The sequence below is a fragment of the Lepisma saccharinum genome, chromosome 9 (assembly GCF_977018435.1).
Source record: "Lepisma saccharinum chromosome 9, izLepSacc3.1, whole genome shotgun sequence".
Classification (NCBI taxonomy): Eukaryota; Metazoa; Arthropoda; class Insecta; order Zygentoma; family Lepismatidae; genus Lepisma; species Lepisma saccharinum.
This window is the reverse complement of record NC_139237.1, coordinates 32438105-32464344: the sequence shown is the minus strand read 5'-3', so window position 1 is coordinate 32464344 and position 26240 is coordinate 32438105. Positions and strand designations below refer to the sequence as shown.

The 26240-nt window shown below is 38.3% G+C and overlaps 1 protein-coding gene across 1 annotated transcript in view; it reads right to left on the bottom strand.

Moving 5' to 3' along the window:
* LOC145991987 (serine/threonine-protein phosphatase PP1-alpha-like) overlaps positions 1 to 7011 on the bottom strand; it is a 195040-nt gene extending 188029 nt beyond the window's left edge. The window contains exon 1 of the mRNA XM_083127977.1: positions 6626 to 7011. Within this exon, the coding sequence (XP_082984103.1) occupies positions 6626 to 6703 (78 nt within the window). The 5' untranslated portion in view covers positions 6704 to 7011. The remainder of the gene's footprint in view (positions 1 to 6625) is intronic.
* Positions 7012 to 26240: the final 19229 nt, after the last annotated feature.

Sequence of the window (26240 nt, the reverse complement as noted above, 5' to 3'; positions counted from 1 at the left end):
ACGCCATTACATCCTGACAAAGACAAATTAAGCTACCCTGCAATTATAAGATGCAGGGTTTTTCAATGAGAAAGTAATTGAAAGTATCCAAAACACAATTTTTCAGTTACCCTTTAATTGAAACACCCACATATATGCAAGGAACGAAGATATAATGTTGATGAGTTGCCGTCACGTTAGAACATACAATATAACAAAATATAATAATATTGACATGTTCTTTCCCCTTGGACCAATATTTATTGTTGTTAATTTCATTTCTTATTCTACAAATGTTTATTGTTATTAATCTTAATCTCTGTTATTTATTTTCTGATTCTTGTGGTATGTGATATTCAAATCTATCACAGTGACTGACCTTTATGTTCATATCTTGTAAGAACTTTTGCCATGGGAATTACGATTGTGTTTTGTCTTTACTTTTGGTTCGCGCTTTGAGTTTGGCGAGAGAATTTTTTTTAATTTAAATAATCTTTTAAACCATTTGGAAATTTTATTAATGCTTTTTTTAGGTATGTCAGCAGAATTATAAGAAGCTGTTATTTCTTTGAGTGAAATGGATTTTATGCACATAAGTATTTATTTTGCTAAGAGGTAAAATATATTTATTTTCTCTTAGTGAAAACTTGACTTTTATTCTTATTTGACGAACGAACAGAGATATTATTACCCAATATCCTGAGAGGCATCACGTGGATGCTACGAGTGTGATCATTTTTATTGTGTTTTAGTTAAATAATCATGTTCTTTTGACTGAAAGAACGTGTCATGATTTTGGCGCAACAACGCGGGGCTCGAAATCTGTTATTTTGTCAGTGGTGTTGATTTTTGTGTGTTCGTGAAGTGTAATTGATTTGTGATTGTGATGGAAATCTTGTACTAGAACAATATGGATAAGAAGATATTGAGAAGTGCATGTAAATCGTCCACTGAGGAGAATGAATCTCCAGTGCAGCCAGTTCCAGTTACAGCGGACCCGCTTTTTCCTTACGGATTATGTTGGAGGAATGTAAAAGGGGTCTGGAAACAAAGATGCAAGAAAACTCCAGTGCTCTGGATTCCCTGGAATCAAGAATTCAGGAAACCATTAGAGAAAATTCCAGCAATCTGGAAACAAAGATACAAGGAAACTTCAGTGCTCTTCAATCAAGAATTCGTGAAAACATTAGCGAAAACTCCAGAAGTTTTGAAGCTAAGATTCAGGAGAATGTAACCATGTTGGAACGCAGTTTGAACTTAAGGTTAGAGGAAAGTGGTAGAAATCTGGTGGAATTGGAACGGCGCTTAGAAGAGAAGTTTTCACAGGGTTGTTTGAAGCTCACAGAATCTGCTTTTGAGTTGCGACAGTTGCCTTGTAGAGTAAATCAATTGGCTCATGCTCCGAACACCATGAATCATTTAGCGGATTTTGTTAAGAGAGATGAGGAAGCAGAGGAACAAGATGCTTGGTGGTGTGCATGGAGACGAGATAAGAGAGCTCAACAAGACATCAGATATGTCCAAAGAACATCTTGGGTTTGCTTAGTTCAGCGGCAAAACAGCAGTAACCAAGTTGGAAGTTCAGACCCAAGAAATCGAAACCGTGAGCAGCGTCAGTTTAGATCTCAACGAGAATATTCAACATCCAGAGATAATCCTTATGATAGACCATATCATAATGTTTTTTCCTCGCCAAGACAACGTTTATCTCCACCGAGAGATAGCAATAATTCTCCCAGGATTAAGTGACTAGTAGTTGCGTGCAGACTTATTGAACCATATCCAAGCGCTTAGCAAGCACGTAGTGTGGACGTAACGAGCAACTTCTGGTGGGACAGCAGATCTGATCGGGATTTCACCCCTCGCCTGACATAGAAATGTTCCTTATGTTAGGCAGTCTCGGATGGAACTGGTGGCAAGAAGAGAGATTTCCCAGTCTGGTGACGAAGATACGAAGCTGATATTTGTAACAAATCAGCAAAAAAATGAATTTGGATGTAAATGAAGACCGTTAATGTAAAAATTCAGTGAGAGCTAGAATAACTTTAGAATTCGGAACTAGAATTGGCAAGCGTAACTCAGTGCTGGAAACTATTGAAAGTGCCAATCCATTGGAAGTCTTCATTGTTATAGATTAATCAGCAGATCTATTGTAAGGTTTGTAGTTTCTGTGAATGTATGATACTGAAATCAGTCATAAACATAGAAAATTATATTTAATGGTGGATTGAGTGTCGATTGAAAAGGAGCTAGAAGAGAATAATTCCGTAGACAGGCAAATGAGCATCCGGAAATTTAAAATTTAAGGCTAGCCTTGACAAATGAACCCCTTCACCAAAAGATATGAAAAATAGGATTGATTATAGTAATTTACTGACAAGTCCTTTCCGCTTGGACCAATATTTATTGTTGTTAATTTCATTTCTTATTATACAATTGTTTATTGTTATTAACCTTAATCTCTGTTATTTATTTTGTGATTCTTGTGGTATGTGATATTCAAACCTATCACTGATAATGTCAGGATAGTGACTGACCTTTATGTTCATATCTTGTAAGAGCTGTTGCCATGGGAATTACGATTGTGTTTTGTCTTTACTTTTGGTTCGGGCTTTGAGTTTGGAGAGAGTGATCAAGTTGGATTATAAGAAGCTGTTATTTCTTTGAGTGAAATGAAACTTTATGCACATAAGTATTTATTTTGTTAAGAGGTAAAATATACTTCTTTTCTCTTAGTGAAAACTTGACTTTTATTCTTATTTGATGAACGATCAGAGATATTATTACCCAATACCCTGAGAGGCATCACGTGGATGCTACGAGACTTCGTGTGATCATCTTTATTGTGCTTTAGTTAAATAATCATATTCTTTTTACTAAAAGAACGTGTCAATATCAATAAGCAAGTTCATACTGGTCTGGTGTAACTACGGGAATTGCAAAATATTCTTTTAAGTGCACTTTATGTTCACGCAATGAAGAGTGTACAGTTGAAAGTGGACTTTATGCCACTATGCAATGTGCCTCCTTTAGTGTAAATCAAACCCTAAATTGCAAAGGAATAAGTCAGCCTGCTGGCACGTAACAACCGTTATCTCACTCTTCTCAGATGCAGTAGTTTTCCAAAAGATCATTTGCGAGTTCAATTTTATGCCAATGAATTAAACGCCACTTTTGGTTTAAATTACGGTTGAATTGAAACGAAACTGATAATGATAAACACAAAACGTACTTTTTATAAAATCCATTCTCTTCATCCGTTTAAAACTCCCATTCTGGAAGCTACACTTATGCCAGTGATCACTCCACACTTTCCTCGCAGACTCCCCTAGACCATGTTTCGACCTTGCCATATCGACCACAAGGTTTGTTGAGTTCAAGATTTATTTCTTTTTCTTCGACAGCACGCAAGGAAAATATTTTTAAGCATTGATCGGTGGTTTGCGTGGCAACTTCCTCGGATTCATCGCTCTTTAATAGAATTTCAGATTTAATTATATCTGGCAACTGTGAATTGCACGACGTTGCTTTTACCACAAGCAATTTACTCTTGTAATATATTCATAGGTGTGTTTGGACGTTTAGGCTAAGTGGAATAACCTCTAGAAATAACAATGTGCTTTCCCGCGTAAACACGAATATTGAGACTGCTTTGTTATTAACGATGGCGCGCCGAAAGGTGGTTGTTGGCAAGCCGAACTCTCCTCTTCAAACTTTCGTTTTCCAAAGTTAGTGGACTGATGAGACGAAATTATGTCAGCAAGTATATTTCTTAGGCTTGTGTTTGAGAGACTTTCAGCCGAAAAGCCTTCCTTAAATATTATCAATTTGTTTCTTTTACAGATTTAAGAATGAATTCTCTTCAGTAGCTTACTTCCTAATCCGGCTCTCCCGGACGAATACCGCTGTTGCCTTGTAATGGAAGGGACCCTTGTTCGATCTCCGAAAAAGATATCGTCACCGGTAATACAAATGGGACAATTAGATCCTGCAATACTCGCTTCCAGCCAAGGCGTTATGTGTGTTGCCTAACTCTTCGGCAGTGGTAGAATTGTCATTGAAAATATTTCCATAAAGATCCTCTTATCGCCATAGAGTTAGGCAACGCCCACAACACCTTTGCAGGTAAGCCAGCATTTCATGATTTGTCTCCAATATTTTTGCCGGTGGGTGTACATTGAACAATTCTATTTCAATTTAAACTGTAGGTGGAGTTCCGATCTGCCTATCTTAGCATGAAGTGGGTTTAAAACAAATTTTGACTTTTTGTCCCTTTCCCCCCAATTTGTAAAACTCCTGATTGCACTTCTACGTACTAAGCGTTCCTAGTCATTTCATCAGGGGTTTGAAATCACTTACTCATACATCAGGAATTTTGAGTTAGGTTCTCAAATTTGGCAAGTTTTTCCTTTCCTGCTTTTCTCATAATTTATTTCTTTCACTTTACCATGACTTTCGTTGTGATAAACACAGATAAAAAGGAACACATAATTATTAAAATTTAACTAGTTTATATTTATTCCGTGTTATATGTCACATTATCAGAGTTCTTTGTTTGTGCAAACTTACTGATTATCGAACATGTCCTGTAGAGAAATTGGAATAAAATTTAATGGTACCGGTATTTGAAAATACAATAAAGCAGAATTAATGAAAAAATAGAAAGTAAATTAAAAAGAAACACCACACGAAAAAGAAACAGTAAAACTACATACGTCGTCTGATATCGTAACAATAATTGAATCAAAATATCTTAAGATACACGTGGAAGGAAGACAAGCATGTGAATCTGGTGGGAAGGTACTCTCAGAGGTTGAAGTTGAGTGAGTGAAGTATTTGAAATTTGGATTGACACAGATTGCCAATAGAAATTAAGCTGATTAGAATAAGAACAAATTGGATAAATTTAATCACATGAAAGTGGTTAGTAACGGACTAATTCAATAAATAGAAAGAAAGTTGAATATACGAAACAAAGGAAACTAATCCCAATTTACATAAGCACAGAACTGAATTGTACTGATTTATATTTTCAAATAAAAAGAACGAACATGTTTTTATTAAGAACTCAATACCTATGCTGACCAAGACAGAATATTTTTTTAATCTCAAACTAAATGTTACGTTTCAACATTCTAGCAAGGTCTTCTTCAGACTCTGTACCAAGTACAAAAGAAGTAACGTACAAAACAGGAAGATATATACAAAAATCACTCCCCTCCAGACACAAGATTATTAGAAAGTAGTTTATCTGTAGTTTGGCACAGAGTCTAAAGAATACCTTGCTAGAAGGTTGAAACGTAACATTTAGTTTGTGTTTTAAAATTAAATAAATCTCTCCCTTGGTCAGCATATTGAGTTTTTGGTTATCATGGAAACAAGGCTTAATGGTGTTTTTTTTTGTTTAATTACTGTCATTGTTAATCTGTCTCTTGGTTTTTGGGCTATAGCTGTCAATACCATTTGTAGCGCTATGATTGCATCACTTTCCACTGTTCATCACTATTGAATTTAATATTTTTTACAAATTGATATTGCAGTTTTTGTAACAGGTATTTATTTGTAAAGCAACAAATTTTATGGTCAATATTCAAATTAAATTAACACTAATATTTCCACACTTATCAACTCTCTACCTCAAATTTATTATATTTTACTCAGTTTTAGCCACAATAACAAATCTCGTGATGTAACCTGGGCATTGTTGTCAGTTTCACAATATATGGATTTGTTGCCAGCGAATGGTCTCTTGAAAGATTCTTACTTGCTTTAACAAGTTAACATTAAGGAAATATTTGTTACCAATGTGAATATATTTTATTAAGAGAGGGATAAAATAATCCTTGGGGTGGATAAACATTTTTGCCTCTACTGCCAACGATACATTCATGACTTAATGAGGGTTTCAAAGTGGGACCTTTAGCTTCGTTGAGCGTCTCGTTAGCCACTTCGCCACGGAGGTTGGCATTTTAGGGTTCTAAAGTTTTCATATGTTTGCTTTAAAGTCCACTTTATGCACAGATAGGCTAATCGGGACTGGACCTACAAATTAAAGTGGGATCCATGTCACTATGTACCTTACCACTACGCTATTGGCGAGGCCAGTGACGTGTGTATATATATAGCTATATACTTAATTATTGTCGTATTCAAAGTATTAACTACCATCTAAACAAGCATTTATAACATATTTTCTTCTGCAATGCTTGTTTAATGTAAACAAAGCACTGGTTGATTTCATACCAGAAACTATTGTGATGGTTATAGTAGTACAACACGTGAAGAATTTTGTTCTAAAATACATCTTAAAAAAAATATTTTGCTTCAGGAGAAATTTACTCCTGGTTATAGCGCGATAAACTAAATTAAAAACCTAAGAAGTACTGGATGCTTTTTGAATTTATGTTTTGAGTTTATATCATATATTTCAGCAATGTATATTCACGCACCGCAACACCGTTGCCCTTAAAAGACGGCACACCCCTCGAAAGTTTTCAGAAAAGCCTCAGTTTAGTGCTAACGTTACCCAATTAAAACAAGTCAGACTGAAAATTATGAGAATCAAAAACAGCATTTCTATTGTATCTCTAGAATACTATTGCAGAAATAGAAAATCCTAGGAGGACTGTTCTGGAAATGCACCTACCTGTTTGTCCGGTTTCTTCCGTCCTGCCAACAAGTGTGTTATAATCTTCCCCACGTCAAGCACTTGCTTCAGCTTCATAGCAAGGTAAGCAGGGATAGGTAAGTCTGATACACAGTCACTGTGTCCTCACGGCTGCGATAGAAGGTCCTGGCGGTCGCGGTGTTTATATCACGTGGCCTGCATGTTGGAAACACAGCTGCGATGGAGACTGGTTCTCTGGCTAGATTCACTTGGTAGAACAGCAAAGTCGCCTGTTTTAGGTCATCTTCACTCTCCTTAGGAAGCGAGGTTGTTGGAATCGACGACGTGGAAAGATAGAACAGCAGAGAAGGGAAGATAGAGAAAGAGAGAGTGCAGTGGTAACCCTTTAGCCACAACGTTCCTAGCCCGACTGGACCCTGTCACTGATTCACGTCTCAATATCAACATCCCACCGTGGGGGCCTTTCGCCGTTGCCATGGTGACGGCGCATGCTCCCGCGGTTCGGCTATTTTTCGGGCGCTAGACGCTGCTGGCGCCACTGGATTTAGCCCGAAGTGTTGCCAACCTCACTCCCTTGTCGCACTCTCACAAAACCCACGGAGCTAGAATATTTACTAGTAAGTCCTTCTGAGAGCTTACTTAGGTACCAAATTGTTACTTTGTTGTTAGCTTTGCCTTCACACAGCTTCTACCGCGGCATTGGCTCATACCCGTGTATTTCATTTCCTATTACAGTAAATTTGCAGAAGATTCAATTCATCTCATATTTTCGATTATGGTATATATGATAATTATATTTTAAATTATAAATTATAGGGTAACGAGGGGGAAACGGACATCCCCTAAGAAGGGTACGAATATTTACGCATTGGTAAAAGTGCATCAGTTGTACTTGTGAGCTGAAGAACGTGTGCGAGCGGGTGTAGGCTAAACATCATCGGTACAAATCTTGAAGAACAAATGGCACTCAATTCATTGATTGAGTTGGTGTTTCAATTCCACTTTATGCACAGTAAGGATAATCGGGACTTGACCTTAGTTTAAAGTGGGATCTGGACCACTGTGTGAGTACACCGGGTATCGAACCCGGAGTTCCTTGATTACAAGGCAACGATGCTACCACTGCGCCATCGGGGAGGCCTAAACGGCAATCAAGCCTTAATGCCTGACCAGGTAAGGACAATGTTACATGCAGAAACCTGAATAGTAAGAAACGCGTTGCGAACCTAAGGATTGTATGGATTATGATAGTCTGGCCAAAGTTCTGCTTTGAAGTTTGGTGACTACGGTCCTTCCTCCGTAGATACTCGGGCACTGCAAACACTCTGCTGCCATTTTTTAAATATGCTTTTGAAAAATAATTTACAGCCAGAGGCTACCGACGGGCTACTGTTGAGGCAAATAAACATGCATCTAAGGAATATCAGGCAGTAGAGTGTACGTGAAAGAAATACGGGGGAAAATATCTATAAAGGAACCTTTTGTAGCATATTTTCTGAAGTGTGCGACCGCTGTGGGTTTAATGTGTATAGAACCTGGGTTCAATGTGTGTTCCATTTAGTCCACAGCGCCTGCATGAACAGTAATTGTTCCTTCAACTGTCCACGAAGTGCATGATCAAGATCAGCAATCATCAGAACCTACAGAGAAAGAAGATGAAGTGTCACCCCACCCCCTAGAAGTTTTCAGTCCACTAAACACGAATCCGGCAACGATTTTGTCGAAATATCAACATTTTGAAAGATATTAGAATGTTTTGTTCTCTCGCACTGCTGGCTTAGCTACAACAATATGGATGTATTTACTCTTACAGTCCCTAGATGGAAGCACAGTTGCTGTTGATTTTAACTCGTGTAAAGGTTCGAAACTCCCCCTTCATGTCTACCCCGTCTGTGTTGTTTATCTATTTTTTGTATGTGTGTGTTTTTATCGGTGCGTAGCAAATTTGAAGAGTACAAGCGCTCACCTGAATTCCTAATTTGGTTTTGTGGTTGTGTGTTTCAAAGTTGTTTCTTCGCCACCATGTCTACTACTTCAGTCTGGGTGTGTGTTAATCTGTGTTAAATTAATTTGCTTTGTTATGGAACAGCATGTCAGAGGGTCGGAAGTGCAAATTACATGCAGACTCGTTCTGTTATGTATGTGGATACTACATGGTGCCTCAAAAAGTCACTTAACATGGCGCGGTCGGCGGCCATCTTGATGTCCGCCATCTTGAATTCAACTTCAGAATTTTAAATGGGAAGGGGGTGATATGATATATCAGATCAGGCTAGAATTTAACGAGAAATGCAATGGTGAAGGTTTTTTCGACGTATCTTTAACCAGTAAAAAGTTATGACTGAATTCTTGTACCAATTTGCTCCTTTTCGAGGTGTTAGAAAAATGCCTTAAAATTTGTTTAGCGCATCGGTAATGCATCGAGATCAAAGTGATGTCTAGGGAGAGAAGTTTGCATGCCATTGCACAAGATTTTAATCGGATACATCCACGAAGAGCTGCGCATTATGAATGATTGTCGCGAACAATTTACAGTGTGACGCTTCCATTGAATTAAAAGTCCTTCACAGTGACAAGGCTAATGTTTATGTCCATAAGAAAGTTCATAAACAGAATATGCAACCCTTGTCATCTGATAAAATAACTTTGGACAGAAACTACTTCACAACGTTTCAATAGTGTTCTGGCGTTCCTCAGTATTGAGAAAACTCTGTAAAAAGTACCTTCTTCCATAAGCAAGGATGAAAAAACCTGTTTATTTAACAAATCCAAGTAGCCCTAAGCATTTAAGGTTCCGTTGATGGAAAATTGACTATCCAATCGTGTTCCACACAGCACGCCACACCATTAACTTACCAGCACTAACCATTCAGCTTTGATCTGTCGAAAATGGGTTATCAGATAAAAAGCATCGAATATTCTGTTTATGAACTTCCTTATGAACATAAATATTAGCCTTGTCACTGTGAAGGACTTTTCATTTAATGGAAGCATCACACTGGTGATTGTTCGCGACAACCATTCATAATGCGCAGCTCTTCATGGATGTATCGCATTAAAATCGTGTGCAATGGCATGCGAACTTATCTCCCTAGACATCACTTTGATCTCGATGCATTACCGATGCGCCAAACAAATATTAAGGCATTTTTCTAACACCTCGAAAAGGAGCAAATTGGTACAAGAATTCAGTCATAACGTTTTACTGGTTAAAGATACGTCGAAAAAACCTTCACCATTGCATTTCTCGTTAAATTCTAGCCTGATTTGATATATCATATCACCCCCTTCCCATTTAAAATTCTGAAGTTGAATTGATGATGGCGGACATCAAGATGGTTGCCGACCGCGCAGGTGGCATCAATGTGGTTCCTCCTTGGCCTGGCAACGATTGGTCATCACCATTTCCACGTTGCACGCTGCAGTGGCCTTGTAACGAGGTTGTTAAGTGACTTTTTGAGCCACCCTGTATATTGTGCACAAGCAAGTTAAACATGTCATTGATTCTGCGAGTGTGGAGGGAACCTACAAATCATCATGATGATTGTTATTTTTGCATGATCGACCTGCCACACTTCAAGAGAGGAATGAACAGGCGTCAGCTACAATACCTTGACATACCATCCTCTCGAGCACCTGTTCCTGAGAGTGAAGATCTTCCTATACCATCGCCTCCAATCCAAACCACGTTTGCGGAAGAAGGTAGTGATTTGGACAGTTCTGTTGACCATGTTACTGATGATGAGGATAGCAAGAAACCTCATTTACTAAACCAGAAAGAGCTAGACGACCTTATTCGAGCCCTGAATTTACCAAAAAATAAGTCCGAACTTTTAGCTTCACAGCTGAAGGAATGCAACTTGCTACTTCCTTCCTGTAGAGTAACAAAATTCTGAAAGAGACACCAGGTGTTCTCGTGTTTATATATATATATATATATATATATATATCTGTGGAAGAGTCGCTGTGCTACTGTTCTGATATAAGTGGTCTCTTTAGTGCAAATGACTTTCAGTAAGAACTAATTCCAGTCGCGTAATCTATCCACTTGAAGGAAAGTTACTCAAGTGTGAAGTTGATGTTGGAGAAAATCCAATATGATTAACACCAGTGGGACATAGCCTATGTGGTGATTTCAAAATAATCGGTTTTCTTCTTGGGTTACAAAGTGGGTATACAAAGTATTCTTGTTTTCTCTGTGTCTGGGACAGTACGAACAAACTGTGGGGTCTGAAAGAATAAAGCTAATTCTAGGAAAACACAATGTGATAAGCGAAGCTTAAGTGCCCAGAGAGAAGATTCCCCTACCAACGCTGCATATTAAACGGAGGTTGGCAAAACAATTTGTGACAGCATTGGATAGTGAGTCAGCTGCTCTACAGTACATGAAATAAAAATCTATTCTGTCAGAGGCAAAACTTGTGGGTAGCATTTTTACAGGACAACAGATTTGTTTCATGCTAAATAGTAATAAACTTAAGCTGGCAAGAAATGCTTGGAAGGCCTTCCACAACTTGGTGAAGGGATTTCTTGTCCACAACAAAAGTAAAGCTCTTGACGATCAAGTTTAAGACACTAATTGATAGATATAGAGCACTAAGCTGTATAATGTCTGTAAAATTACACATGCTTCATTCGCATCTTGATTTCTTTTGGCAGAATTTGGGAGAGATAAGCGAAGAACACGACCAGCACTTTAAAAAGGAATTCAATTCATGGAAGGCAGATACCAGGGAAGATGGGACTGTACGATGATGGGTGATTACATTTGGGGATTAGTTCGTGACGAAGGGGAAGGTACTGTTTCCCAAAAAAGACAACGAACAAAAAAATATTCAGTCTTGAGCATGTTGTCACATAAGATGAACTAAATTAAGGGACTGATGTGTAATATTAATGTATTATTTTCATTTCATTGTATTACTTTAGCTATTTTTAATTGTTATACTGTTCATTATATATTTAATTTACTGGGTACTGACTGTACTGTGTTTGTAATTTTATGTTTCTCTACATAATACATATGACATATAGGCTACACGTTGCACTTTGAATAAGAAATAATAAACAACCCATATTATCCTAAAAACTGACATTACAGCAAAACCAATGTCATATTCGTCTTCAGCGGGTCCAAATTATGAAAATAAGACTGAAAAATATACATAAGCAGAAAGTTCATGAAAATTTGTAGACCAGTGTTATTTTCCTTCTTCAATAAAAAGTTTCAGAGATATTTCGAAAATGTGCTTATGGGGTTCGTTTGCTCCGTGTTTATATGATTTTTGAAGCAAATTGTTAGGATGTTATGATCGGAGAGAGATAGAGATAGATCAGTGTCAATTAAATATGACTGTCACGTAGGCGTTTTCTTGTTTTTATTCTGTCAACTAATTCATTTAATGGAATATGTAAAACATGTTTTCTCTAAACCATAAGAAGTATGTGCATATTACCACATAGTACCTGTTTTGTTCGCTCTTCAAAAGTTATTGGCAGTTAAATGTTTCAAATGACACATTCTGTTTATGCAGTCACTAATTATGCTGTATATAGGCTACAGCCTGATTGAAGTTGATTCTTATTGGCTGCTCCCAGCATCTAGCCAAGAATAGTAGCGAAATACATAGAACGCGTTCCAGTTGCCATATCCACCTTCGCAGCGCGTGGGAAGGAACATTTTCTAGCCTGGTACACACTCTAGGGATCAGGAAGTTGAATAATAAGATATATAACTCCGTAACCTGGTTCAGATCCTAAAACTGCCATGTTCCTCAGGCAGCTTTCTGTCTCTACGATGGTATATTTAAAATGAAATCAACGTCTCATCACATTACCAAGAAATGCATATAATTCAGGCAGCCTCGGTGGCTGAGCCCATTAAGTGGCGGTCTCTGCCTACGCATGTGTGTCGTTGGCGTGTGCTTTCATCGTTCTCACGTAATCATATTTCATTGTTGCGATTAACCAAAATTATCAGAAGAATGATGTAAAATAACAAAGTTACCAACGCTTACAATTCATGGTTGTGTATCAGATTTTGGATATGTACTTTCTAAAACGAACTTGGTTACATTTAAGGTTACTTTCATCCAAAGTAACATTTGGAAAAGTAGCTTAATTATGTTCCCTTTTATTTTTTACTTCCATATTTTCATACCTAAGAATGTACGTGTATTAAAATTCATCGGAAGTAAATTGATGTGGTCATCTGTGAAACAAATGAACAGTTCACTTGCTTTTCCTCCATGGAGCACGTTCTACGAGTTGTTACTTATGTAGAATGAAGCAACTGTAGAAGTAACGTACACATGATGTTAATGTAAAAGTACCTTACAAGTTATGAACTGTACGTTACATTTGCAATTACAATTCAAAATAAGTTATACCTTGTAGAAAATACGCACTGCTTCTCTTTCATCGATTTTCATAAAATAATATGTTTAGATGTGAAGACTACAGGGGGAAAAGGAGGCAAGTCAGTTTTCCATAATTGTACAGAATAGCAAATTTAAAGTTTGAAACCAAATAATCTTTATTCTTATTAATGTATGTTCTTCATTACATGTATTATGAAGCAAGCGTATATTTCTTTGTATGAAAATGACATATGAAAGAAATTGATTCAAGAAGAGTACACAAGTTATGACAAAAACTTTCTCAATGTAACAGTTTACAGCATTATGAAGTGGTGCACAAATTCACTTGTTCAGGTTTAGGCAGTGCTGTCCTTATTGTTTCTGCCCCTTAGGTCCATGTGGCAGGTCTGTGTAGTAAAACTGAGCCTCTCTTGTGCAGAACACTTTCAAATTCCTGAAGATCTTAGAACTTTTCGTCTGATATTTGTAGAAGTCCCCAATAAGCTCTAGCAGGGTCTAGAAATTCGTTAGATTCCAGATGAGGTGCAAGGCTTCTGTCTTTTTCTTCCCGCACACAATTGTGGAAATCCATGCTGCATTGTAGTGTTTCAGATGCATGATCAGACGGTGAAGTTACTTTAGTAAAATGACTTGCATCCTTTTTCCCCCTGTATTCAACTGACTTACCTCCTTCTTCCCCTGTATGCGAAATCTTCAAGATTAAATTTCTCAGTGACTAACCTCTCTGTTGCTCTGATATTGAGTCCACATAAACTATATCATTCAAGCTACATGAATCTGCTGTTAACTCATTTTCGACCATTTACTGACTTGCCTCCTTTCCCCCTGTAGTCTTCATGTCAGATAAAAAAATTAAAATACAGTAAAACCTCGTTAATCAAGACCCCGATAAGCCGGACTTCGCTTAATCCGGACAGGCAAAAGGCAACAAAAAAAGCAGAATACAAGGTTTTGAATGTGGGCAGAAGTCAACAAGAGAACTTCCCAAAGAAAAGCAGTCAACCACTGACGAAATTCTGTTTCCCGCAGACTTTGTACTGTACTGTATAGTGTATTTAGGCCTATGTCTTTTAAATACACCATAATAAACGTGTTTTGTTGCTATAAACGGAGTTTTAATGCACTTTCTACTGTTCTTTTAGGTTATTTCAGTTAATCCGGACTTTCGCTAAACCGGTCAACTTATCCCCCCCCCCTTAGTCTGGATTAATGAGCTTTTACTGTATATATAGTTAAAGAAAACTATTTTGTACTAACTTTCTATTTATGAAAACTAAAATACTAAAATGGACTATGCTAAAAGCAACTACGAGTAGTTACTTCCATCAATATCATACAATTTTAAGAGACAAACGAGGTTCTGGCGATTGAATCAAGAACCAGTATAATCCTAAGCGCGGTTCTGTATTGTTCAACGTGATATCCATGTGCGTGCTGAGTGTCCCATATACACAACCTGAGTTGTCTCACAAGTGTGCTTAAAACATACCCAGGACAAGAAAAAGTGTGTGTCTTTGTGAATTCAGTTCTCCGTATGCAATGTTAATCTCCACTTTAGATGAAATTTAGCTCTTTTCTATCAATTTGGATTGGCAACACTGCTTACTCGTCCAACTGATGCCTGTTTCCCAGGCAACGAGGAGACAGAATTTGAGCAATGCAAATCTTCGACGGGCGACGTCCGGCTCACATCCACGAAAGCGATTTTATGGTTGTTTGTGATGAAAATTACCATGCTTTATTATCTTAATACTCTTTGATGATTCATGGAATTGCGAGAGTGCAAGAATTATCTTTGAAATCTTCAGTGTCTCTTCAAAGATCAACCCTGAAGTTAGTTCGTTCAAACTTCTTTCTTCTACATATTTTCCGGCGAGAAATATACAAGCAATTGATAAGCCTATACCGCATAAATGGTGTTCACCGAAGGTACGTTGGTGCAGTAAATTAGGAATGAACCGACTATTGTAATCCTCTATAGTTTTTGTCACTATTTCTTCATTACAAAATGCTAGTTTCATTTATTACGTACAGATGGCGCTGCGTATCACTATACATATGGTACTGTACAAGCATTAGATGGCTGGACAATTCCCTATCTAATGCGTGTAGTTTGTGTGTGGAATTGTGACTAGAGCGACACTCGGATCTTTTCCAAATACCCTGTTCTTTGAGTTTGTTTTGAAGTTCATTTTATGCACAGACAGGCTAACCAGGACGGGGCGTACAGTTATAAAGTTGGATCTGAACTATCCTGTGCCTCCAACGGGTATTGAAAGCACGACTCCTTGATTTCAAGTTGAGAACGTAACCATCTATGCTTTGTTACGAGTTTCCTATGACAACCAGCCAACAAGCTACATTTAACCTCATTATCTAACATGCTATCTATTTCTACATATATCTATATATAAAAATGGATGTATGTGTGTGTGTGTGTGTGGGTGTGTATATTTGTTTGTTCCGGCATAACTCTCGAACGCCTGGAGCAATTTCGACCAAACTTGGTACACCTATCACTTGCAATCTGGAAATAATATTTTGGGGTAAGACACTCCTTGCACCCCAAGGGGTAGGGTGGGAAGGAGTGACATGTAAAAATAATCGAGCACCACCGATATTAAATTCCGCACAAAGAGACATCCGTGACTCTATGCAATCCGCGCAACGATAGTGTTTCTCGGGTTGTCTAACATTCAGGCTGTGTTTCGAATGGAATCCATAGTTTTCGTGACACTCCCAATGCGGTTTCAACTCCAAGTTCATCACCAATCGGCATGGGGAGTGAGGGGGGGTGGAAAATAAAATGCAACAAATGACCTAGATTAGTGTCGAATCCATAGTTTTCGGAGTCGCTAAGCTAATTGGTGCCATTCACGATCACATTTAAAATTAGTTACATTTTACACTATAGTTAGAATTCATTACTTTCCTCTCTAATACAAGATTGGGATCAATAATTACCCGGGCAACGCCGGGTAATCAGCTAATTAATATATATACATGGATGTATGTGTGTATATACGAGGGACGTTCCGAAAGTAAGTTTCGTCATTTTTTTTCACAGGGAAGCTTCATTACAAACAGAAGAATACAATGTCATAACAAAATACAATCTTTTGGCTATTTTTCCACCGACGTTGATACATTTGTCGTACCGTGAAATTAATTTCAAGAAACCCTCCTGGTAAAAATCGGTGCCCAGCGATTTAAGGAAGTTCTTCAAAGCCTGTTGCACCTCTTCGTTGCTGCCGAAGTGACGTCCCGATAGTGCTGAGTTTAACGCAGGAAAAAAGGTGGAAGTTTGATGGGGTAAGATCGGGGCTGTAGGCCGGGTGATTCAATCTTTCCCATCCCAGACGACGAATGTGTTCTGCAGTGACCCTTGCTGTGTAGGTCTTGCATTGTCGTCCAAGAACAAAACCCCTCGACTGAAGAGCACTGGTCTCTTGCGTCGAATGGCGGAGTTCAGTTTGCTTAGTGTGTAGCTATAGCGTGCCGCATTGACGGTCCCTGTAGTGAGGTAATCAAACAAATTTACACCCTTCGCTCGTACCGAATCAAGTATTTCTGCCATACTGGTTAGCACTCGAATGAGCTCGGGCACGTCGGTCTGCTGGTTATCTCTATTCTTCGCCACTCTGCGCATGCGCCATGGCTCCTCTGCTCTCGCTCCTTCCGTCGTGAATTCAGGAAAGGTTGTCTTTTGTTATGGCAATGTGTTTTCTCACTTTGTAATACAGCTTCCCTGTGAAAAAATATGACGAAACTTACTTTCGGAATGTCCTTCGTATGTTTGTTCCGGCATAACTCTCGAACGCCTGGAGCAATTTCAGCCACACTTGGTACACATATGACTTAAAATCTGGAAAAAAATACTGTGGGGGTAAGAGAAAGAGTGTGACATGTAAAACGACCGATATTAGTGTGGAATCCGTAGTTTTCGGGGTCGCTAAGATGAATAATTACACTCCCAATGCCGCTCAACTCCAAGTTCATTTTACACTATAGTTAGAATTCATTATTTTCTGTCTAATAGAAGAGTGGGATAAATAAATACCCGGGCAATGCCGGGTAATCAGCTAGTTGGCTCGGGTACCCTTTTCTACACCCTCGAATTTTCGCACATTTCAAATATTCTCGTTACGAAAATTAGTTCTTCGTAAGAAACGATGTTTCTAAATAGCGCGGAAAGTATTTTTTTTAGATCTACGTGCTAGGAAACTTACGTTTTTCAATATTTAGATTCCTTATGTAACGTCGAAACGGTTTTGCAGGGATTTGATCATGGCGCATCTTGGATTCGTGTCACAGGCGCACGTCTGAACATTTTCTTTTTCTTCTTATCTTTGACTTGTGCAATGGGATAATTTGCAATTTTTTCTTGTTATGAATGACTTGTGCAATGGGATAATTTGCGATTTCAATATATTATTTATGTAATTTATTGGCGGATTGGATATTTGAGACATTGCAATTGTTTTGTGCGACTTTAGACATTGGAATTGATTTGTGTGACATTGAATTAAGACAAAAGGACTAAATATGAGATTGGCACACGTTCAACGGATGAAGGACATAGAGGACTTTGTTCGACGAGGCATACGGGACATTGTAATTGACTTACAGGGAACCTAGCCCCACGAACCATTGGCGCTAGGCCCACGAACCATTGGCGCTAGCCGCACGAACCATTGGCGCTAGCCTCACGAACCATTGGCGCTAGCCTCACGAACCATTGGCGCTAGCCCCACGAACCATTGGCGCTAGCCTCACGAACCATTGGCGCTAGCCCCACGAACCATTGGCGCTAGCCTCACGAACCATTGGCGCTAGCACCACGAACCATTGGCGTTAGCCCCACGAACCATTGGCGCTAGCCCCACGAACCATTGGCGCTAGCCCCACGAACCATTGGCGCTAGCCCCACGAACCATTGACGCTAGCCCCACGAACCATTGGCGCTAGCCCCACGAACCATTGGCGCTAGCCCCACGAACCATTGACGCTAGCCCCACGAACCATTGGCGCGTGGATAGGTTAGTTCAGTTAGGTTGAGATCGATAGTTAAAATTTGGTGTCGTGTTAGTATCACGATCTAGAAATTGGAAATAATTGCGAACCATTTCAAACGACAAAATTTCAACTTTAAACGGCTGTACAGTCGTAAATACTTCTTTCCGCGCTCCATTTTTTTTTATTCACAAATAGGATCAAATAATGTTCATAATGAAAAAGAAAAAAATTCAAAATTCGAGGGTGTAGAATAGGGTACCCGACCCAGCTAGTTTAGTATAAAGATAACTACAACATATTTATACATCTTTAGAGAAACATATTACAAATTCCATTTAAAGGTTTGCTGAAAGTTAGTATTAAATAATTATTTTGTCAACTAGCTCATTACCTGGTGAATAGTTCTAAATGAGGGACTCGAGTTTTGAATGCATAGTAATACATTGTACAAGTTTCCAAGTTTCCTGATTGTAAACAATTCATTAATCCTCATTATTTTGTTACCTTAGCCAGTGGAAATAACAATTTCATTCATTCCATAAGTTGTATATACGGTGCATGTCTTGACTATAGACACGCCTAATGGTGAAACTATCACACGTACACGTAATACAAGATTAACAAATCTTTATTTATGAATCAATCAAATTCAAATAAGATGCCAATAAATTTTAATTGATTTAGTTATCAAGTGTAGATAGCAAGCATTGTTGCTAATGGAAGTCTATTTGTTATTCATGTGAAAATTGCAATTGTTTCCATGGATGGATAAAAACATTCTGTTACTGTTCTGCAGAGAGTTTTTATGTGCACTGAGTAGAATGGACGAGGCCTCCGCGATGGAGCAGTGGTAGCGTTGTCGCCTTGTAATCAAGGTTTTACGGGTTCGATACCCGGTGGAGGCACATATGGTTCGGATCCTACAAGAAATTGTAGGTCCAGTCCCGATTAGCCTTTCTGTGCATAAGCTGGGCTTAAAACAAAACTTCAAACCTCTGTAGAATGGATCTTTCAGCGAAGAACTAACTTCCCCAACAATGCATTGCGCGAAATCAAGCACGCCGCCATATTTCTGGCAAACAGATCATATCTGTAGTTGAAAACATGCCGGAAAGCATTGTGTGCATGGTCTTCGCCGAAGTGACTCAAGGTATGATTATCATGGCCATATGAGGAATGTGTACGTTTTACCTTTTCCGAGGTGTAAAGTGATGAAATGCAAATTTTCTCGCTAGAAGAAGGCATCTCATACGCTTCCTTAACACACATGAATTTGTTTTTCCGATTCTTCCCAAAGTACACTGCGTGATGACGTTAAGTTGAATATCATCCTTTAAAAAGAGTCGGAGCTAGATATTGCTAAGTCACATATTTTGACCACACAGTTGCAAAACATTTCACATGCAATGACATGAAAGTCGTTACAGACATTGATACCCCGACGACTACTGTTCTGGAATAAAACTACAAGAACATGCATAACCTTCAAGAATGAAGAGAAGTTCATAGCAGCTGTAAGATCAATTGTTGTAGATTTCGAGCATATCTCAAGCTATCAAATTCAGGTGATGTTAGAAGTCTTTACTTGTCGTCTTTCTTCTATCCTTACAATTCTCAGTAGTGGGTTTTACGGTACGGACAGCACAAGAAAGGAAGAGCTCCCCTCAAGCAGCTTGGCTACACTTAAAACTTGCTCAACATGTTCATATGAGTTTTTTGCTCTAGTGTAGCCCTCTGTCTAATCTAAGATTTTTGTAAAAAATGCCCTCGGGAATTTTTCAGAAAGGAAGAGCTCCCTCAGAAAGGAAGAGCTCCTCTGAGAAAAAAAGAGCTCCACGGTACGGACAGCACGAGAAAGGAAGAGCATCCCCTCAAGCAGCTTTGCTACACTTAAAACTTGCTTAACATGAGCATATGAGTTTTTGAGCAAGTGTGGAATCTTGTCTAATCCAAGATTTTTGTAAAAATGCCCTCGGGAATTTTTCAGAAACGAAGAGCTTTCTCAGATTGATTTGTTTACACTTAAAACTTGCATTATCCAGATTTTTGTACATAAGCTTGTCAATTTTTGGCTACACCAGAAATTAAGCTTGTAGTATGTTTTTCTGTCAAAATCCCAGGAATCTTGAATTGATATCTATTGGGTTCTGAGACCGAGTGGAGTGTAGTGTATTGCCTTGTAATCAAAAGGCTCGGGTTTGAGTCCTCATAAAATCTGATGGCAAAATGTTAATATTGTTGTTTTGTAAACAAAGGGGCTTTGGGTTCGAGTCCTGATAGATGTGGCATTCCATATGTGAGATTTTGCTCTGTTGATAGCTCCCAGATCTTAAATTTGGTAAAAAATGTTATACAATAGAGCAAAATTATTCTCTATTAAGAATCACCAGAGTTTTGTTATCTGGGAGCTTAACAATACGGGGCAAAATTGTATAATCGATACAATAGAATGGAGGTCACGTAAACATTGCATGTTCTTTCCAACAGTCCCATGTTTCGGCCAACAATTAATTATGCATGGCCGGGGGTTGTATGCCAACAGATATAAATCTATACTGCGTCTTTTCAGAGAGTTATTTATTATTAAAGAGTAATTGCCTTCATTCTGTTTGCCTGAGTGATTATATCTATTGATATTGCCTCTATTGTGCCGTTTCCGAGGGAAATTACATGTTATTTGTTATGGAACTCAAAGAGAAATTCTTATCTATACTATATACTCTTTCAGGGACTATCCATCATATTGAGGAATTGCCTTCTGGATATTATCATGCAAAGGTTTGGTATTGTCGCAACAAAATAATTGCAAGGGCAGATGTGCTGGGTAGGTAAAAGCTTTTCTGCTCGTAAGCTATAAAATGGGTAGGTAATATATTTTCTGACGGTAAAGTATTGTTTTATATCCAAAGAGTTTCTGTGTTTAAATCGTGGCTCTAGTTCGAGTTGCTGTTTTAAGGCCATTTTATGCACAGTAAGGCTAATCGGGAGTGGCCCTACAGTTTTAAAGTGGGATCCAAACTACTTGTGCCTCCACCGGGTATCGAACCCGGGACCTCTTGATTACAAGGCAATGACGCTACCACTGCGCCATGGGGGAAGCCCAGAATCGTGCTTCTAGAACTGCTCTGTGACCCGCTCATTTCTCACATCATAAATATATGATTTTTCACCTATGAGAATAACGCTACATATGGTGTCATCTGGTAAAGCCTCGTGAAATTCACAGATAATTTTAATGTTTGTTCTATCATTCACTACAACCTGTTTTCTTTTCGAAGTGTTAATTACAAACATGGGTCTCCGTTCCTTGAATTCATCTGGTGTGTAGTACAGGTCTGTATTCCCGGTAGTGACCCTTTTGAAAGCCGAAAAAGCTTCATATAATTTGAGAAAATCATCCTTGGACATGTCTAAATTGTAATTTTCTCTAGGAAATACCTCATTTCTGCCATTTTTAAGATATATGTTCTTGATGTTGCAGTTATCAAATCTACTTGAATTTTTTTCCTGATTGTTGTGTCTTCCAGTCTGAAACAGTACCACTACAAAATCGGGCATGTCAAATTGAATACTGGAGAATGAACTTGTGGCATCAAATTCATAATAAGTACCAGAGGCAGGCTTCTGTACGCATTGATATGTGTAAAATTGAAGAGGAACCTGTGGATTTTTTAGGATATCTGCTTTGTATTTAAGAGCGTAACTGGCCTCATATTCAACAACGGGGATTCTTAGCTCCATAGTCTGAATAATGCATTTGCCTGCATCAGGTAAGGTATTAGGCAAAGCTTCCCCTGTAGAATTTAATGTACTGTACCTCATCAATGCATTGTTATCATTGGCAGCTCTTCTAAATGTAATTCTTAAACCACCCTTCCACATGATATCTTTGTAATCCGAGAAGAATCCTGGCAATAGGCGCATGGGGAACAGCACAGTGTGGTTCTTAGATAATATTTTATCACCAGCTTCAAATCCACCGATTCTGTAGTAAGAAGCCTCGGTTTTGGATAATTTTAATGTGGCCAAAGCTGTGGAGGTAATGCCGGGATAATCTACTCTGTTTATAACAACGCCGTGCTTTCTGATCTCAATTTCAGAGAACAGATGCGGCACAAAATTATCTACAAGTCTTATGTTCGAATTTGCCGGAAAATCGGTACCATCCAGCTTTACAACATCAAATTTGATGTATAGATCTGCTCTGTGGGGGTGTATAAAGCCATCCCCAACATCAAGATCAACCTCGATCTCTGTGTTGGGTTGATTTAAATTTGCAAATGTCCTCCTGTTTGGAGGGAATGACTGTAGCTCATAACTCTCAATATTTTCCATTGTATGTATTTTTATTTAAATGTTAATCTCTATGATAGCAGTTGTTGTGGCTCCAGCAAAATCAACTAATTCTTCTTTTTCATTAGTGACCATCAATTCAATATAATCTATTCTATTATGGCACACAGGAAAATATAATGTTGGGGATGGATTGTAGATGATTGGCTCCATAAATTCGGAATTAGGTTTGAATGTTGCAATGATTCCGGTTTGTTTGTGAGTGCCTATGCCATTTGATTTGGTGATCATACCCTCGGCCACATTACAGTGAATATTCAGAGTCTCTATGGCTAAGAATTTGGGTATATTCATAGCAGTGTGTTTGATGGCCGGTTCAAGTTTTGTGTTGTTCTCAAATCCTAACAGCTCTCCTATAGTACCCAGATGCACTGTTTCTGTGGCAGATACAATCTCTACTCTGTGAGTGACAGAATTTTGACTTAACACTATACCTCTGGGTAATTGAGCATTTAGAGTGGACAGATTATACTGCCCTGGAGTGATGACAATTTTTTGATCTCCAACTGCAATTTTGTTGTTGTGGTGTGTAATATTAGGGATCAGGTACATGCCGTAAAATGCTCTGAGAGCTATTGTTTTGGGATACACTATGTCATCATGTAATTTGAGTTTCAATATTGAATTTTGACTGGTGAGATGGAATACCCCCATGATGTTTCAGATACCACAAGGCTTTTTGAAAATTTTCAATTGTTGGTTTATTTATTTGAGACATGTATCTGAGAACAGATAAACACAAATGTCCGCAATTAACATCTTTGAAGTTTTGAACACGGGCATTATTGTAATAAAGATTAGGTGATTTTAGATATTTTATTAAATTTTCAGGTGGAACACCTCCAAATGAATCAAACACAAATGCCTCATCGTTTAAATATTTAAGATAACAAATCCAGTGAGTGCCCTGATTTTTGTACTCATCCAAATTAACAATGCCACACTCTTTGTTGAGTGGTTGTTCCGGTAAAGAATCAGACATGTACACACCCCTAAAATGTTTGATGCCCAATGGCTTGATTAAAGCTTCAATATCTTGGTTTGTAAGCGGCTCTTGTTTTTTTTAAACTTATTCATGGCTCTCTTAATACCTTTGCCTTTTTTCTCCATGGCCAGGTTATGGCGCCTCTGCTCATCTAATTCTGCCCTATTCTTCTTGGCATCTATTACTGTTTTTGCTATGGCAGCTGATCCCCCAGCCAAGCTCCCCACAGCCCCGAGAGCAGCTAAGATGGCAGGGATAGTAAATATGAATCCACCCACATGTGATTTTTTCCTTGATTGCTGTAATTTTTTTAATTGGGGGGTACTAAGCAACAATTTCATACCATGTCCCTTTGCAAGACAAGAGCTTTTTTTCTTGCGCTGCTTTTTGGTCAAAAGACTGTCAATAGTTTTAAGAGATTTGAGACCTGCATAAGGTATTTGATACATAACACCCTTGGCCTTCATTGTAGGTTTATTATATACATATTCACAACCCCCACCCCAGTTTTTGTTTGGTGCTCATAGCTATGGTGGTTCCCAATGCTGCTATTTTCTCACTCAAAGAAGCATCTTTGCTTACAAATCTACCAAATGCAGCCTCTTCTAATTTCTTGTCTGCAACATGTCTCTTGTCAAGATCGGAATGTGTGTTGTATGCTATGTCATGGTCTCTACAAGCAGCATCTAGGGGATTAACACCAGGATCCCCTCTGTTTAATCTATGGTCCAATTTTGTACCGGGACCACAATATTGATAGCCTGGAATATGTAGTTCAAATGGCAGTTTGTTTATAATGTCATTAACAAGGCCCCGACCCTCAGAAATATTCCAAAATTTGGGGGGTAGAGTATTAATAATTTTTATGAGATATCCAATCCCTTTAGGGTCATTCACTATAAAATTAGACAATTTGGTGCTTATCATGTCCATAATTCCAACCTTTTCATTGTAAAAATTGTGGTTCCCAGCATTTTCCTCCCCAGCTATCACCAATAACCTATCTACAAGTTTCCTGACATCATCAACCCACACAAATTCTTTAGGCAGAGTATTGTATTGTTTGATTCCACTGCCAGTCTTGATCTGTGACCATATGGGCTTGATTAAATTATTGTATTTTGCCCCACTGCTCGACTTGACTCTTTTTTGTGTGGGATCATTGTTCTGGTATAGAGCATCTGATTTTATTAATATTTCCTTGTAATGTTCATAATCTTGATCTGTATAGCTGCCAGGCATTTTCCGAGTCATCAGTTCCCACAATCCAGGTGTGCCGGGGTACTTAACAAAAGCACCTTTTTCTCCGAGACGAGATTCTGAATATACAATGATATCATCCCCCATAAAAGTTACTCTGAAATTACCGATTCTATGAATAATACTACCATCAAGCTCCGTGTCGGCATATAAGCCAAACACCTCATCTTTATTGTCTTTAGGTGTGGTTAAATATTTTTGAGCAAGAAGACCCAATTCAATAGGATCCTGAGTAGCTTCAATTCTTCTAGGAGCAACAGGACTAGGTGTATGAATGCTGGAAAGTGGGGTGAATGGATAATCTAATATGTTCCTTGCAGCTACAGGTACAAGCTCTGTGATCAAATCTTGATTTTGCTCTGTAACAGTTTTGATATTCTTACCTAAATTATTAATAGCATCAATGACAGGCTGTTCTGTTTGCTTGTGTTTTTCATAAATTCCACGGTTCTCTGATTTCCATCCCTTAAATCTTTTTACAAGATAATCTCTTAACTTAAGATCATCAATGACTGGTCGTTTCATGGTTGTTTATTTATGTCTCAACGTCTAGAAAATCGTTGATTTTATTTCTGTATTTGCCAGTATTAGGTGTTCTTGTCATATCAATTGTGACAAACCCATAACTGTCCTGGTTCCAGCACCTGCTGCAAAATTTAGAAAAATCATTGTAGCTCAAGTCCCCACCTACATATTCATCGTGTATGTGTTTGAGGTTGGTATGATCTTGATGAAACACACATATAAAATTGCTGTTGTCTCGGATCAGTTGCTTCGGAATTTTAGAAAAAGTCTGTGCCAGGTAGAAGCAACTGATCCGAGACAACAGCAATTTTATATGTGTGTTTCATCAAGATCATACCAACCTCAAACACATACACGATGAATATGTAGGTGGGGACTTGAGCTACAATGATTTTTCTAAATTTTGCAGCAGGTGCTGGAACCAGGACAGTTATGGGTTTGTCACAATTGATATGACAAGAACACCTAATACTGGCAAATACAGAAATAAAATCAACGATTTTCTAGACGTTGAGACATAAATAAACAACCATGAAACGACCAGTCATTGATGATCTTAAGTTAAGAGATTATCTTGTAAAAAGATTTAAGGGATGGAAATCAGAGAACCGTGGAATTTATGAAAAACACAAGCAAACAGAACAGCCTGTCATTGATGCTATTAATAATTTAGGTAAGAATATCAAAACTGTTACAGAGCAAAATCAAGATTTGATCACAGAGCTTGTACCTGTAGCTGCAAGGAACATATTAGATTATCCATTCACCCCACTTTCCAGCATTCATACACCTAGTCCTGTTGCTCCTAGAAGAATTGAAGCTACTCAGGATCCTATTGAATTGGGTCTTCTTGCTCAAAAATATTTAACCACACCTAAAGACAATAAAGATGAGGTGTTTGGCTTATATGCCGACACGGAGCTTGATGGTAGTATTATTCATAGAATCGGTAATTTCAGAGTAACTTTTATGGGGGATGATATCATTGTATATTCAGAATCTCGTCTCGGAGAAAAAGGTGCTTTTGTTAAGTACCCCGGCACACCTGGATTGTGGGAACTGATGACTCGGAAAAGGCCTGGCAGCTATACAGATCAAGATTATGAACATTACA